The 17,221-nt window shown below is 35.3% G+C and overlaps 1 protein-coding gene across 1 annotated transcript in view; it reads left to right on the plus strand.

Annotated features, from left to right (window-relative positions):
* Window positions 1-17,221, plus strand: part of KIAA0825 (KIAA0825 ortholog) — a 254,030-nt gene that overhangs the window by 44,997 nt on the left and 191,812 nt on the right. Inside the window, exons 4-5 of the mRNA XM_068423333.1 lie at window positions 3,457-3,625; window positions 8,770-9,439. Coding sequence (XP_068279434.1) covers window positions 3,457-3,625; window positions 8,770-9,439 — 839 coding nt within the window. The remainder of the gene's footprint in view (window positions 1-3,456; window positions 3,626-8,769; window positions 9,440-17,221) is intronic.

Genomic DNA, 17,221 nt, shown 5'->3' on the forward strand with positions numbered 1-17,221 from the left:
GCCCTGACACCACCCTGTCGACTAGACCATGGCACTAAATGCCATCCCCAGTCTTTTCTTAAACACATCCAGAGATGGTGACTCCACCACCTCCCTGGGCAGCCCATTCCAATGTCTAATAACCCTTTCTGAAAAGAAATTCTTCCTAATGTCCAACCTGAACCTCCCCTGGCGCAGCTTGAGGCTGTGTCCTCTTGTCCTGTCGCTAGTTGCCCGGGAGAAGAGGCCAACTCCCACTCTACTACAACCTCCCTTCTGGTAGTTGTAGACTGCAATAAGGTCACCTCTGAGCTTCTTCTTCTCCAGGCTAAACAACCGCAGCTCCCTCAGCCGTTCCTCGTAGGTCAGATCCTCCAGACCCTTCACCAGCTTGGTCGCCCTCCTCTGGACTCGCTCCAACACCTCAACATCTTTCTTGAAGTGCGGGGCCCACAACTGAACACAGTACTCAAGGTGCGGCCTCACCAGTGCCGAGTAGAGAGGGACGATCACTTCCCTAGACCGGCTGGCTACACTATTCCTAATAGAGGCCAGGATGCCATTGGCCTTCTTGGCCACCTGGGCACACTGCTGGCTCATGTTTAGCTGGCTGTCGATCAGCACCCCCAGGTCTTTTTCCGCCGGGCCGCTTTCTAACCACTCTTCCCAACATGTTTCACAAGTTAAAAAGATACATGCCTATCTTTTGTCAAGTTTAGAATTGGTGTTCATGTCTGGGCTATCCCATCAGGAACGTGAGTGGGCCACAGCCAGAGAGCAAGTTGTTTTTCATGGAGGTCCTTTGTGCTCCTGGTAAGGTCCTTTGATGACGGGAAGATACTTGTTTCAGTGCAATTCATTTTGAACTAAGTCATGCTCAGGAAAGTCTTAAGACTTCCATGTCAATTTTATAGAAGAGTTTTACAGACCACCTATGCATTCATAAGTTTTAAAAGTTTTTCTATATTTTAGAATTAGTTGTAGTTACTGAATTTGGTTTCTGAAGGTAATGCGCTGTAAAATGTGGTGACTTCATTTTCATAGAGTAGGTACGCTTTGAATGGTTCACCTCATGTCTTTTAAACATAAAACAAATATGCCCATAATTCTTAATGAATACAATTAAACGTGGGAAAATAAGCTGTTCAAAACTACCTACTTATTTTGATGACCTTTTTTTAAGGAGTTGTGTAGTCGTAGTTTTGGAAACAATGTTTTCTGACATTCAAAATGCTACACTTCGTCTGCACTTATATTCGTATGATCGTCCTTGCATTCTAGAATTGTAGTTGATGCAATTTTCATATTCAGCTTGTTATTATTTAGTACTGTATTTTAAACAAACAAAAGGCACAAAGCAAAACCTATCATAGATGATAAGTCTTGATGGCATTCTGAGAAAAATATACTTCTCACTTCTGTGCTTGTGGTAGGTAACTTAAAAATAAAAGGAAAAAGCATACTACTGTTTATCTCTGAACTTAATTTAATGTGATCATTTGCTTATTTTTTTTTCCACTGGTCTTTTAAAATGTCAATTCAAACTAACAGAGTCGGTTCCCAAAGGTACAGATGACACTGATTTACTTTATTGCTGTTGATCAGAATGAGACAGCTAGTAGAAATTTAGAGTACATTGCATAACATCTGTAAAAGAACGAAATGCAAATCACTCAATAAAGGAGAAAATCCAGTAGAAAATCAAATAAATACTTCTTCCACATCCTGTAAACGGTACTGCAGGCAGAAATAAATGATGAGGTATAGTCAGTGGGTGATGTGAAGACTGGCCTTTCATCACTTATTTCTTGTTACAAATTGATGTGGGTTAGTAGTGTTTTAAGATTTTTTTTTTTAAATTTCATACTGAAAGCAGATTATATTTTTTAAGAAAAATATTTTCCTCCAAAAAGATGACATTTCATGGAAAATTAATCTCTTCACACAGAGAAGTTATGCAGAAAAAAAATTAAAACCTTATTCAAGGTTACTAATTAAAAAAAATAGTTGTGTTTTTGGGGGTGTTTTTTTGAAAACTGGAGGTCTTTAATTTGGTGGTTTTGTCATGGCTTATAATAGATGTAAAGATGTGGTTTGTTTTCCAGTTTCTTTTCTTCCCTCTCCTCTCCTTCTCCTTTTCTCTTCCTGTCTTCATTCCTAATCTTCTTCTCTTGTCTTCTTTTGCCAAAACTAGTCAAGTTTGAAAATGTTAGAGAGCAGTTAAAGAAAAACAGACATACTTTATAAAATAGAGAAGTGAGTGGCAGTGTAATAGGCAAGTTTGGTTGATGACATGAAAATAGAAATATGATCAAAAGTATCTGACATTGAAGTACCCGTAAAGAGCTGAGTCTCATCTAATCCCATAACTCTACAGAGATAGAAAGAACTAAATTTTAATTTGTGTTAAACTTTGCATCCCTTATCAGCTGTAAGAACTTAAATGGAATAACTAATATGCTCCAAAATAAAATTTATATAGTAGTGAGAATCACTTTTCACTTCAATAAACCAAAACTGGCATCAGTCTTATTGTTGGCTCTGTATTAAACCTAGATCTGCCTAGATCTAGTCAATGCTAGTTTTCTAACTGAAACAATATAAAATATTAAGCATTGCTTTTAAAAAAGAAGTAGTTCTGAAATATTGAAAAGGTGTTTTTGTAGGAAAAGGTATAGAGTTAGATTGTTTCTGGATTTGTCTTTTTTTTGTTTTTCTGTAAGTGTCCACACAAGTAGAAATAAAATCATTTTGGATATTCAGTTCTTGTGTTTTTTGCAACCAAAATCCCTGTAATAACCATACCAGGCACGTCTGATTTCATAAACAGTATTATGATTCTAAATGAATGTTAAGGAGTGCATCAGCTCCTTGAAAACAAACTCTGTTTTTTTTTTTTCAAATATTTTAATGACAAAAACAAGAAATAAAAGATCTGCTTTCTCAGCAGACTCTCAAATTATTTTCAGCATTTTCTGTGATGTTAATGGGTCTTTAAGAAGTCGTTAATATGTTACGTATTACAAAACAACTGCTGATTGCTAAAGGAGCAAAATGACACATTCATGTCTGAATATGGTAGTTGATTCAGTTTATATTCTCTGCTTCAGCTAATTAAGTACCAAGGACCAGATCTTAGGTTGGATGATGTCATATTCAGTAACTACTTTATTAAAAAGTGCAAGATTGTTTGAGAAGTGAGGCAGTACTTACTGAGGATGGTTCAGTCTGGCCTGAAGGAAATTTATTTTAGCTCTAGCTTGACTGTATTTAAATGTTAATCCTGCAAATTCAGTCCTCATTTTGTGAGAGTAATATAATCTATGAAGAAGAAGGACTAGTGTTACATTAATTTGAAGTAGTTTTTCTTTTTAAAATATGGAATATATAAAAATGCTTTTATCTCCAAGTCATGAAAAAAACCCTGTGATTTTTGGTTTTGTTTTGTTTTGTTTGTTTGTTTGTTTGTTTTTTTAGCATAGAACAGTGTCTCAAAGACCTGCAATCAGAAGTAAATGAAATATGTACTGATGAAATACTACAAAGCACAACTGACTGCCTTCACTGGCTAAACAACTGCAGTTTCAGTTCTCTCAGACCTTCTTCTACACACCATGGAGAGCTGATGGAGTTCCTTAGGACCCTGGTAAAGATTGTTTATTAAGACTTCAATGTTTTGGAAAGGTGGTTATCTAATGGGTGGGGATTTTGGAGGGCGGAGGGGGGGAGTTAATTAGTTTTCTCCTTTCAATCTTCACTGTGGTGAGGATAGATCAGAAATTTTGTTATAAGGCTTAGTACTGTTTTTATGTGTGCAGCAGGGGGTTATGTTTCCTTTTGTTCATGCCTTAAATAGATAAACTTGGGACAAAATCTTTCCATGATACTACCACATGTTCAGCACTTCTAGTACTGTTTTATAAACACATGTTGGTAAAAAACATCTGAAGTTACTGTCTCCACCGAGGCTGTTCCCATTACTGCTTGTTCTTCACTTGTATCAGTATGAATTTAACTTATCTAATACAGATTATTGTCCTTTATGCATTATTTAAGCATTAACTTCCTATCTACTTTTTCTAATTAGAAATGTGGGAGCTACATCCATTGTCCTAGCAAGTGTTACAACTAGATGTAACCAGAAATCAAATTTCACTTCATGAAAAATTCCATCATTTTAGAAGGCATTTTTATCCAAAATTTTTATTAAAAGTTAGCCTTAGAATATATGTGTGGAAATGGAACTCTGGAAAATTGAACTGGCTAATAAGTGAAGGATGATACCTCCGTAAATGACAGCCTGCAAGTTTATATATAAACTGTCTATATGTGTGTTTATATGATGTACATACATATGAGTGTCAAAACAAATAAACACTATCCAGTGGATTGTTCTTTGTCACTTCCATGTCATGGTTTAGTTGTAGGACATGAACACCTTTAGGCTAAGATTGGCTGTGTTGTCAGAGGAAAACTACTGTGGAGAATTGGAGTATTTTCTCCTTTGGGACTATCTCCTGGCTAAAGCTCAAGTTTCATCAAATCGCCTTTCATTTTTTTAATTCTTAAAACTGGCTGTTGATCTTTCAGTTGCCCTTCAGTCCACTGGATGTTAAGCTGTGTCAAATAACGAAGTCATCTGTGGAAACACCAGGTCTTTAATGTTCATGTGGTGAAGAAGTGATTTTGTCCCCTTCTAACACAGGTGATCAGTATGAATGTTGCTGTTAATAATCACCTCAGTCAAGGGTGTCAGAGGCTGCTACATGTCATACTTGATCTAGACAAGATGAGAGAATACCAGAAAGTACTGACTTATGAAGTCTTTCTATTATTCCTCTTAGTCCAGTTAGATCCATACTTAAGCCCCCTCAGAAGAGGGCATGGCAATGATGACTTACTTGTGCTCATTCCCTGCTTTCTTCCTTCTCTAAGGTCTATTCAAGCCATGTACCTGAACACCAGGTGGCAGCATTTGTTTGGGAAACACCAAAATCTCTGGAATACTTTGGGTATATCTTACACAAAACGTGCTTTCTGTCTCTTCAGCCTCCCAGGAGCTTACTGACTGCATGACAGTCTGGCTGTGGGCTGTAGGGTCCAGTTAAGCCTTGAGAATGTCTCTCTGGTGTGCTGCTGAACAGACAGCAAAGTGTGAGAAGCCTTAAAGTCTCTGCATAGTTTATCAGGAAAACATCTGTGGAGCTCAGGAACTTGGACATCACTGTTTCCACACTCATGGCTTCTTAGATAATCCAGCCTGTTGTGTAGATGAGAACACAGATGAAAAGTGTGTATGCATTAGCATAGACAATCCATCTGTAAGAAGTTATGCTCGCAGTAGATAATCTTTAGCTCCATAAATGGGTTTGCAGTATACTATCTTCAATAATATTCAGCATTAATGAGATTATTACGATCTGACCTTTCTTAAATGTGTATCTCTATCCATTGAACTAATTACTCAGTTGACTTAATTTCTCACTTGCAAGCTTTTAACTAAGTATCATATAATATATCTTCAATAATAGTAACCTTCCTTCTATTTCAGGATAATATCCCTATTCAATTGTTATCCCTTATTATGTGTGTTTATTTTGTTAGAGATTTTGTTTATCTTTTAAGCTGCCGGAGCAATTATAGAGGAAAGTTCTGTATGTGGTTTGGCTGAGGTGCTGTATATAGGTCTATTGTTAGTGTGGTGTTCTCGTGCATTTCTGAACTCTCATGGAAATACTCAAAGATTCTTCATGAAGCCTGAAAATGTTAATATGATGTGAATTTTCATCATTCTGTGTACTGTTTTGTAATTCTAAATATTTAAAAGCTGAATATGTACATGAACAAATCTTCATTAAATTCTGTTTCTGCTAAACTAATGACAAAATCTTTTTTTTAACAAAATCTTCATCTTAGTGGCTTTGGTTTTTGATATAAGTAGTAGTCTGTAGTAGGTAGTAGTCCAGTTGGTAGACCACAAATGTTTTCCTGTATATTATTGTCACTAACTTTATGTGCTCATAAGAGAACTTTTCATGCTTCTCTAAAACCTTTGGATACTAATTTGGATCTTTTTCTCTTGCATAGTTTTGGCATCATCTTTTGAAGTATTTTTACAGGTTAATTTTTAAATAGAAGAGCCTATATCAATATAGGCAATGTTCAAGGAGACTTGATGACGGTGTGTTTTCTGAGCTTTGAAGTTCACTTCAGGGGGTCTTTTTCTGAGAAATACTAAGTCTGAGATGGTATCTGCAAGCTCCCTATTTTTAATACTTCAGTTTAAGTTGCAAAGGGCTTGAAACAGTACTTACTGGCTTCCAGGAATAAAAATGTTTTTGCTTAACCTTAAGAAATAGCAGTAGGGATTTCCCTGGAGGACATTTTGGATTCATCACCTCAAGGCATCAGTTACATTCACTGTTTTGACAGCTTCTCTTGTTTTGTTCATTTCAGAATATAGTATTAGAGCATGATTCATAAAAAAGATAACCTTTGAACTCCAGAAGTCTACCTGGGGAGACTCAACTCTTCAACACAGTTGTTAGTGATTAGAGTTTCAGTTTACACACGGAGACACATTCTCTTTGGGGCCACAAAACTTTAGAGAATATTTCAGTAGATAATAAAAGAAAATTGAATCAGCCTTATGTCTTTGCATATTGGTATGTACGATTTAAGATTTTAACTAGTTATACATATTTCTATCATATGCACATGCTTTTATAGGATGATATTTGACTGATAATTTCCTTTGTTATTCTGTCTTCCACGTGTGTTTCCTGCTTGTAAGTAAAAAAAATTCATAGGAAGCATTCTAAAATAAAGGTGTAAAATGGAAGGAAAATAGCTAGTCTGTTATTTTTAAGACTTTCTTTTATGGGAGGCAATCATGCTCTCTGTCTTTTGTTCAGAATTAGCTACTGTGGTGCAAGTCTTTTTATTTTTTTAATTTTCATCATGGAGCACTCCAGAGTAGAGGGCAATAGGAAGGTTAAACTCTTGGTTTTTCCCATAAGAGTGCAACAGTTTGGAATCATCCAGAACAAAGAACAGGAGTTCTGATGTTGAATATTTTTGTGACTCTAAAGCATGAGGGGGGAGCAAAAAGCCCACAGAAGTTTTTGTTCTAAGTTTTGTCTTTTTTATATTTTTATAAATTATCTATTGATAAAGCCTTGCTACAGTGGAAAAATTTAACATTTTGTAGTTGGAAATTATTCTGTTTATGTAATACCATAGTTGAATTGGATTTATTTCTCTCTTTCAAAATGGGAAAAGAAGTAAAACTAATAATTTCCTCAAATACTGTAGGTTAAATAAATCAGTAGTTCTGAAGGTGGAAGGTTGCTGACAGTTTCTTTGCCAGCCTTGCTTTGTAGGATGGAGTACAGTTGGGAGACCCAGATAAAGGACGTGCATGGAAAGAGCTACCCTTATGCTATTTACCACAATTCTTTTGGAGAGAAGCGATAGGAGGTGAGGGAGCAAGCGACAGGGCTTCTACATCCTGATTCACCTAAGGCTTGCCTACTTGGTTCCTGAAACCCAGAAAATCAAGAGTACCACCAATTTCACTTAGTTTTCTTGTGACTGTGATGGGGAAATCTGCAGTCAGCTCTAGTGCAGCTGGAGAATTGAGAGCAGGTCTTTACAAATAAAAAGCTGATGGCCCTTAGACTCTGGCTAAAGCCAACCTGCAGTAGGAAAAATGTTGAGGATGTGGGAAATGGGTTTATAACAAGCAAACTTTTTTCTCTGAGAGAGGAAGGTAATTTTGGTGTCCAGTGACCATGGGACTTTGGGGTTGTCTCCTGCTCATATATTGGACATGCCTTGTTCATGCAAATGATTCGTCTCACACGTATTAGGGAAAGCTGCAGAGTGGTGTTTAAATTGGCATCATTCTGGGCCAAGTAGAAAGCATTGAGCTGTGACAAGAGGACCTGCTATTGCTGCATGGCCTCTTGAACTTGAAGCATCTCTAACGTCAGAGATCCTGGCCCTGGACCAAGAGGGACCTCTTCAGGCTCAGATGAAGTAGGAACAGTGCATGCATCCATGTGGTTTCACCTGCTTTGTTAACTAGCTTCATTCTTCTTCCCCTGCCTGCATAGCTGAGAGGTATTTAGAGGTCGCTATATTAATGTATCAGTCTGCATCTTGGTTTGACAGGATACACAGCTTCTTATTCTTCTGCCCTGTGTGATCTAAGGCTGTTCAATTCTTAACAAGTTTTCAATTTTAGTTCTTTAAGGGGGTCCTGGGAAGATTATTTTATCCTTAGAATGGCCTTTTTGATGGTTGCTGCTGAGCCAGAACATAGAAAGCAACAGTGTTTCATTTTATAAATTCCTGTCTAGGTTTTATGGGCAAAACCTGTCATTATCTGTATAAATATTGAGTAATTTTTCATATGATTTTCTTTCAAAGATGTGCATGTGGGCCACAGCAAACAGACTGCCAAGGTTTACCTAATCAGCTTTCCAAAGCTTTCCTTTGAATTGTGGGTTAGAATTGATTGAGAAAAGAGGTTGAGGATGTAAGAAAAATGAGAAGAGGAATGTGCGTTATTGGAGCTGATAGACAAGGAGATTGATTGGCACATAAATCCATGGGAAAACAGGCTTTGTTACTTCTGTTGTTTATATAGCAATTTGTTTGAGTCTCTTATTTGCTGGTAAGATAATTAGTGTTGGAAACAATTGGTACTCTAGCGTGAAGCTGTTCATTTTATGAACCAGAATTAAGAAAACATTTCTAAAATACTGTCTGATTTACCTTTGTTAGCAAAGCTTGCTGAAGAATGAGCAAAATCAAGAAGAAATGATACTTCACTTCCTTCTGGATCTCTCTAGTCAGTGTGGTGTCTCATTTCCCCGTACTCCAAGTGGGACGTCTTTTGAGTTAACATCTTCCCTTCATGCCATTGAGGATGATTCAGCTATGGATGTGAAATCTCTCTGGGATGATGTGAGATTGCATCTTCGACGATTTTTAGTAAATAAACTGCAAAGTCAAGAAGTAACAAATACTAATGCTTTACAACAACAAATGGAGTTTAAAACTCAGTGCATACAGCAACTTTTGTTTCTTTATCCTGAATCAGAAGTCTTAATGAAGTATCAAAATATGCAGAATAAACTGGTTAGCGATCTTCTACAGAACTGTATTTTGTCTAGTTGTGGTGAAACAAATTTTGATAAGGTGGTTCATGGTTACCAAAGTTCTGTACCCACATTGTGCACAATGATAAAAGAGGATTTGTATATACTGAGTGGAACTATTGATCCTTCTTCATCATTGAAGTTTATTAATGAAACTTATCTGGATACCATCACTGAAGAAATGACGGTTCTCCTTGAAAGACTTTGTGAGCTGAAGTTCAAAGAAAATGCTCTCCATATAGTTAAGGCAAACAAGATTTCAAAGAAGCATAGAGGAACAGTTCATGCTGTGGGTTAGTAGCCTTATTTTATGTTTGTTGTAGTTAGATATTATTTTAATTATACTTTTTTTTCATTATACTTGATTATTTCCTATGAAGAGAGAAGTCTGAGATTATTAGTTATAGCTTTATGTGTTAACCATATTACTGCAGTTGAATTATAGACTGTGTCAGAACTGTGACGCAAAAGATTTAAAAGTAAGGGAGAGTATCTTATAATTCGCTGGATAACATTGTCATGTCATAGTCATTTTTTTCAGTCTAACTTATTCCAACTGCTGAAACAGATGATAGAATAAGAACTTTTTAATCCAGATTTAAAAAAACACAAACTCTTCAGTCTTCTACCCCCACATTTTTTGAATTGCCAGAAGTTTAAAGGAGATTACAGGAAAGTCCGTACAATAATGTGACCATGAAATAGACACAGATTCATACCTCAGAGCTGACCCAGAAGATTACTAAGCAGATTCTAATTCTAAAGAAAAAAAAAAAATCCTTCAAGTTTTCTAGTCTTGTGAAAGTACGGTGGGTTAGCGTTAGTGCTACCTGGTCATTTCTTACGCTTCTAAGGAATTTAAAGCAGGAAATGAATCTGTTATTGATGTGGTATTTTCTGTACTTTCTTTTTACAGCTGGTGAGTCTGACATGCTAATTTCCAAAGAGAGGAATCAGAGCTTTAGGAAAAAATCATACAGAATGGAAACTTTCATAAAGTAATTGCAGGATTGTATGTAATTGCTTTTTCAATGCAGAGTTTTAAGCACTCCTCTATGCAAGAGCTGTTTGTTTAAAACATAGCCTTCCATAAAGGTGAAGTAGTTTGCAGACAGAAAATATTAAAAGTTTACAATCATGTGAAAAACGCAGAAACAGAAGATGGATCTTTGGGTTGTACAACATACACAAAGGATGAGTGAAGTGATGATTTGCTGGGTCTATGCAGAAGAAAATGGTAGTTTTTTGAGTTTTAAAGTCGCTATACACGTTATAAGTCAGCTAGAAATTCCACTAGGAGAAATCAGAAATAATTTTTTAACAGGAGCTGAAATATGGAGGAATATGTGGAACATACAAAAGATAAGGTAAGGGAAAAGGCATGCAGACAAATAATGTGAAAGGATGAGAAGCTCAACATAAAGCTGATATGTTAGTGGGATGAAGTGTTGGTGGACAACAAGGAGAAGTAGTGTCAGAGTAATGGTGAGTTATGAAATAAATGACAAGAAATGTATCTTTGAGTTACGTAATGAGATGGGAGTCAGTGAAAGGATTCACTGACAAAAAATGACTGGTAGGGAACTGGAAGTTTGTAACTTAATTTTTCTTTCAATCTCAGAATATCTCACGAAGATGGGGAAGTTCAGTTATCTCCATTTTAAATCTAAGACATGGAAATTAATGTGACCATAAGGGTGGATCTCTAAAAAAACCACACATTAACTGCTTCTATATTACAAGAAGAAATAGAGCAGTCCTATCTATTAAGATAGTAATTTTTCTGCTTACGTTTTCTTTGCTGAAACATGTATCTTTAAATGTTTCTGTGCCAGCATATCTATCAGGACAGTTTTCCAGTGCACAGTTCTATTGTATATTCAAAAGAGCAGAGGGAGATGAAAATATACAAAGTAAATCTTGGGACCTGCTTGCAACTTTTAAAACATGTGCTGCACTTAATTTAAAAAAAACTCTCTGTATTTCATAAATCCCACAGAAGATTTTTATTTTGATTCAAAGTGTATTGAAGGTCAGATTTGCAGGCACAGCAGCTGTCCCCTCAGCACCTATAAAATGTGTTTAGAAATGGTGTTTGTTAATATCATTTAATCCTCAAAATTACTTTCTTCACCGGGGCTGTTATTCTTATGTCTTCATCTCTTCACTGTATAGTACTTCATATTATTTTACTTCAAGAGATTGCTATGGGAGGCAGGCATTGATTCACCTGCAGTCTCTCTTACTACTTTTCTGCAGAATCAGGCTGTTCTAGATGACCTGTGGTTGTAGACTAGAGGCAGCCACATAATAAAGCGACAGTAGTGAAATGTGCAGGGTACAGCAAAATGGGGGGTCAGAGTTCTGAAGTTACATACGATTTTTTATTTCATTTTATGGACATGTCATAGCCTATTATTTGATATTATTAATCAATTCAAGCAAAGTTTAAACTTGTATCGTTACCAAAACAATTATTATTGAATAGTTAATTGTGTGTGAGCTCATAGGTGAAGAGTCTTTTCTGGAAAGAGATTTTTCTCTTCTAAATGTTTGAATAGACTCCATTTGTACCACACTAAGTCAGAAAAAGGCACTTTTCCTTTGGAATTAAAGTGTTCACAAGGCAGTTCACACTGAAATAAGTATTCTGGAAAAAAATCTGCAGAATAACTATTTTGCAAGGTTTATAACGGTAGACAAGTTCTTAGTGTCAAGTGGCTTTTCCTGCTTGGAACTCTTATTAAATTCTGGTACCTTTGCTGCCCTCCCACAATTGAGGGTGGAAGTCTGTATTTATACATAGGTTAAGTTAAAAGACAGCTTTAAGAGGTTGCCTTGACAGTGATGCCCAGTTTGCTGTGTATCAAAAAAAAAAAAGCATGCTGGAACAGGGAGGGAAGGGGAGAAAAGGGAGGAGATTTTTTTTCTTAGCTGAAAGACAGTTACACCGACGTCTTTCTTATTTTCTCATGCATGTTGCCTCTCTCCTCTGGGAACCACCAAACCAGCACATTTCAGAACAGCAAAATAATTTAATCTAGGGCATTCAATTGGGACTGTTATTCCAGAGGTGAAAAAAGGGTTTGTGTTTATTTAGTCCACCTTCAGGGAAATGTGGGGTTTGATTCATTGGGTTTTTGTTGTTGTTTGTTTTTTTTATTTTTCATAAGAACTGCTGTAATTGATCCTACTATATAGCAGAGGAAAAAATAACAGAAAATAATGGAAAAATGCTAGAACCTCAGAAAACTTTATATAAATGACCTACTTCTGTCAAGAAAATATAGGTATTCTATAACAAGCTTTAATGGAGTTATAGATCTTTAAAATATTTCATATATAACAATCTATTTGTGAAGTAAGGAATTAACATTTTTGTTTTCAAACTGTATTAGAACAGTTATTTGTCAACTACTGTAATGAGATTGTATCCGTTTATCAGGATCGAGGATGAGCATGGTTTGAGAGAGAAGCTGGCAAAATGCTATGTGAAAACAGGCAAATTCTTTGAAACTTGGCATCTTTGCCAACTTTTCTGGAGGCAGGTGGATTTATGTTATAACTTGATCCTATTCACAGTTTAATCTGTGACTCTTATTATCTTTAACAATGCAGGATTCAGCCATTAATATTTGGGCTACGTTAGTGTATTAGGTTTTTATCTAGCATGGTTCATAATTTCTCTGTGTACTCTCATCACATCATCAATGTTTCAAATCTGCTAAAATAATATCCGAGGAACACCCTTCCCAAATATTTTTGATGGAATTTTGTAAGATGTTATTTCAGCCTTTCTATCATATTATTCATATGTCTTTCAAAAGTTTATGTAATTTTACAGTATTTAAAAAAATACTAAAAACATTATGTATCTGTGAACATCCTTAGCATGGAAAGAATCATGCAGATAGCTGGTTTTCAGCTTCTGTTTTATGATTTTTTGGTTCAGTTTCCAATGTGATATTTCTCAGAAATTATTTGCAATAAGTCTATTAAATGTGTATTGTACTTTTACCTTTTAAGCCTTTTCCATGTTCCTTTGTTTACAAAAATGTTAAGCTATTTTAATCAGGCATTACTAACCTATCTTAATCCTTCATCTCTTCTAAATGAAGAAACAGCTACTCGTATAAGTGATAAGACATCAGCCAAAGAGGCTCAAAAAACATGAAATTATACACATTTTATGTATTAGTGGAAGGTTTTCTTTGGTTTTATTTATATAATTTATATACACACAGAGTGTAAATACTTGTGTAGACTAATTAACCTATTTTTAAATTTCCTACAGTTAAAACTAAACAGAAATTAGAGCTTTGAGTTTTATTTTTTGTAACACATTCAAATTCATTGGCTTAAAATTTTCATTTAGTTACAAACTTGCCAGAGACCCTTAAATAGGCTCTCAGATCCAATGGCACTTGCCAATAAAATATATTTTTAGTGTATTTATATAATTAATAACTTTAAAAATCATAAATGAAACTTGTTTTTAAAATCTGAGGCAGTGCATAGTGTGTTCATCAAAATCAGTATTTGGTTATTTCTAATAGAAATATTAGTTCAAAATGGAGGTAAACTGACGTGATGCAGATTTGACTAAGTACATTTTTAGCTACAAAGTAATTAAATCACCTTCACTGATATATTTTAATATTTATATTTTACACTTCCTTTGCTTTTCTTTCTCCAGAATATGACCAACTTCCATTTTATTCTAAAGATATATTCAAATGCAAACTGTGATTTAAATTATGATATTTTTAATTTATTATCTTTAAATATTCATGAGTTCCTAAGGAATATAATGTGTTCATGGAACACCTAATGTGAATATGGCATATATGTAAACTTGAACAGAAGGACTGAATCTTGTTTAGAAGAGCTGCATTTGTGCAGTGGAGTTGAGAGCAAGCAGAGAAACAGGCTTTGGAGTAACTTGTTGAAATGAAAGTAACTTGGGGACATTAAATGAAAGTACTTGGTAAGGAAAATCTATTTTGAGGTCTCTTATCCTTATGTATTCGAGCAATTTGCTGTCCAGATAACTTGAAATACGAGTTTTGGTTTTGCACATTTTACTTAAATTTGATTTCTCCTCTACGTTCATCTGCACATGGCTTTATTTTCCCTAGTTTATCATTTCCTCCTTTTGAAATAAAGAACCTTAGTTTCAGACTTCCTTTTATCCTTCCATTTAATTTAAATTCAGTTGGTTTGTGATCTCTCGAGCCACGATTATTGCCTACAACCAATCTTCTATGATCTTCGTTATCTATCAAAAATACGCCTAAAATAGCATTGATACCTGCTGGTTTAGTGACTGTGTGATGAAAAAAACAGTTATTCATGTCTGGGAATAATTAGGACTTAATAACTTTAGTATAATTTATTCTCCCATTTATATCTGGAAATTAAAGAATCACAGACTTGATTTCATGTAATTAATATTTATGTCTTTGCAGCTTTTTTGAGATTTCTGTCCAGATTACAATCTATAGCAGATAATTTGCAATATTTGTGTTGCAGTTACAATTGCTTTTCCATCATGTTTTCTTATCTGTCGTCCATTGTTGAAATCTGTCTTTTGAGAAATATTAGGAGGAAGGGGGGAAAGTGTCTCAGTCACTTGACTTACTACTCCTCTGTCCTAGAAAGTCCTGTTGCATCTTTTTGAAGTGCTGGTAAGGCATGCTAATGTAAAGTAGCCCATATGCATTACAGATTGTAATATCCAGTATCATATCCTGCCTCAGCAGTTCAAATTCACTATATTGCCCAAATCCTTGCATTAATACAAGCAAGTTTTTAGTTATATCCATAATGTGTTGCTGAGGGTTAAACGTTTTAGAAATACAAAATCTACAACTTAATTATGGAGGTTTATTTGAAGTTTTTTTTCATTAAGCTTTAAAATATTTGAAGACCTACATACCTATTGTAGTGACTTTTAGACATCATAAAGACGAAAATAAAGGAATGATAACAGAAACTAGAACTTCACCCTCCTTGCTTCCTTGCACGACCTTCTTCTCTTTTGTCTTGCTCCAGCAGGCCCACAATAACCTGCTCATTCCTTCTGATGGACGTGCTGGTTTTGTTTCTGTTTCTGCACGACAGCAGTAGCTGATGTGCTTCCATTGTATTTCTGCCTGCCTGCTTGGCATCTCCTTCTCCCTTCTATTTCTGCTCTTTCTGTCACTCTGCAGAGTGTCTGGTAACATAGCTTTTATGGGAACAGGGCTTTAGGGGCCTGTATAAAGCCAGATATGGGGCAGTTGCTGGAAAGAATTGTACCTGTATGGAAATGGGCGTTGCAACTACTGACTCCTTGAGCTGCACTGCATGTGGTGATGTATGGCACAATCTTTCCCATATCTTACACAGGTGGAGTGAAAAATCGTACGATTTCTGTCTGTGAAAGATGGGGAAGTAACATGTATCAAGTAAAACCATAGCACTTCTCTCTTACGTGTATATAACCTTCACAGAAAACATGAGGACATCAGCAAAAATGTCATGGGTACTACATACGGATTGAGTAAAAATGCAGTTGTCGTCATTAGATTTATACTTTATAAATACCAGAGATCCCTAATTTTGCATTATAAGCCAGTGAATATGGAGATATTAAATAGGCTTAATTGTTACCTATTTAAAATAATGGAGGAAACAGTGTTGGTGGGAATTTGTAATAGGAAGTTAAAATCTAAAACCAGTGGACATACAGATACAATGCAGATTTCTGCAGTTGTCTTTGTTCCTTGGGAAGCCTATAAAATTTTGACAGCCAAAACAAGATCCTATTACTCAAGGGAAACAAAATAAATGTCTTTGTATTTAATATAGGAAATAATGTGTTTCATAGCCTCTTTGTCACATATTATTTATTTCTTATCCTTGCAAGTATTATATTTGATTTCTACTGCACAATTATATTAAATGGAAATATGAGTAGTACTGAGGAGAAAATAAAACCATCTGTTTGAACATACAGAGTTGAAGTTTTAATAAAAAAGAGACTCTTTTAAAGGCCATATGAACATAATACCCTAGGACCACAAATGTGTTTGTAGTGGGAGAATGACATTTTTGTAAAGATTACAAAAGCATTAAGCTTGTTACTTTTTAAGCTTATAGTAGGGGGTAAGATAACAGTATCTAAGTTACTGAAATGTCAATTGAACTGACAGAATTTCAAAGCTGATAGCATGCCTGCATACCTTCCTTCTTTTTAGAGCAGTTGCTTGAAATTACTTATTAAGCCCATAATATGAAGATGGGCAGTGAAATCTCATTATTGACGCTTTGTCATATTGAGAAGACATTCCAGAATTTTATTATCTCATTGTTTGTTTAATAAGTAAACACTAACTTTACTTTTCAAATTATTTATATATTCTTAAACATTAAATTCTTAATATTCTTTTGGGTTATATTTTTTTAGATTATGTTGTCCTAATGAAGTCCTTCCACTTCATCTTTTCCAACAGGAACTCAAATGTGTTTTCTGAATTCTGTAGAGGTTGAAAGGGGCATAATTCCATTCTTGGTATTTTTGGTTTTGCTTTCAAAGTGTCCACAATTAGCAAACACCAGCTAATTATCTTGCTTTTCCTCTCACAGCACACCTGCGTGTTCTTCCTCAGCATGAAGAGAGCATTTAGCTCACTGTGCCCTCTAATTATTGCATTCTCCTCACAAGTTTAAAAGATGAAAGTGATTTACTCTCCAGTCTGATACTTTGTGAGTGGTCAGAGGTCAATTTGAGATTTATATACTCTAGTAGTCTGTTTAATAATAAAAAGTGACAAAATCTGAAAGAGAATTACTAAGCTAGGCTCTCTTTTACTTTGGAATATAGGCCTGTATGAAGAAAAGTGTGTAGAACTGTGGCAGATAAGAGAAGACTTTAAAAATTTCTTTTAAAGAGGCTCCTGCAGTATTGATTGAAAAGAAAGTTGTTACAGGAGTCTCTTCAATATATGCATCTACCATCCTATAATCACAAGATAGTTAGATGGTCCTAACTGTGATTTTTGTCAAGACAGCAAACCTTTTCTGTCACAAAA

The sequence above is a fragment of the Nyctibius grandis genome, chromosome Z (assembly GCF_013368605.1).
Source record: "Nyctibius grandis isolate bNycGra1 chromosome Z, bNycGra1.pri, whole genome shotgun sequence".
Classification (NCBI taxonomy): domain Eukaryota; kingdom Metazoa; phylum Chordata; class Aves; order Nyctibiiformes; family Nyctibiidae; genus Nyctibius; species Nyctibius grandis.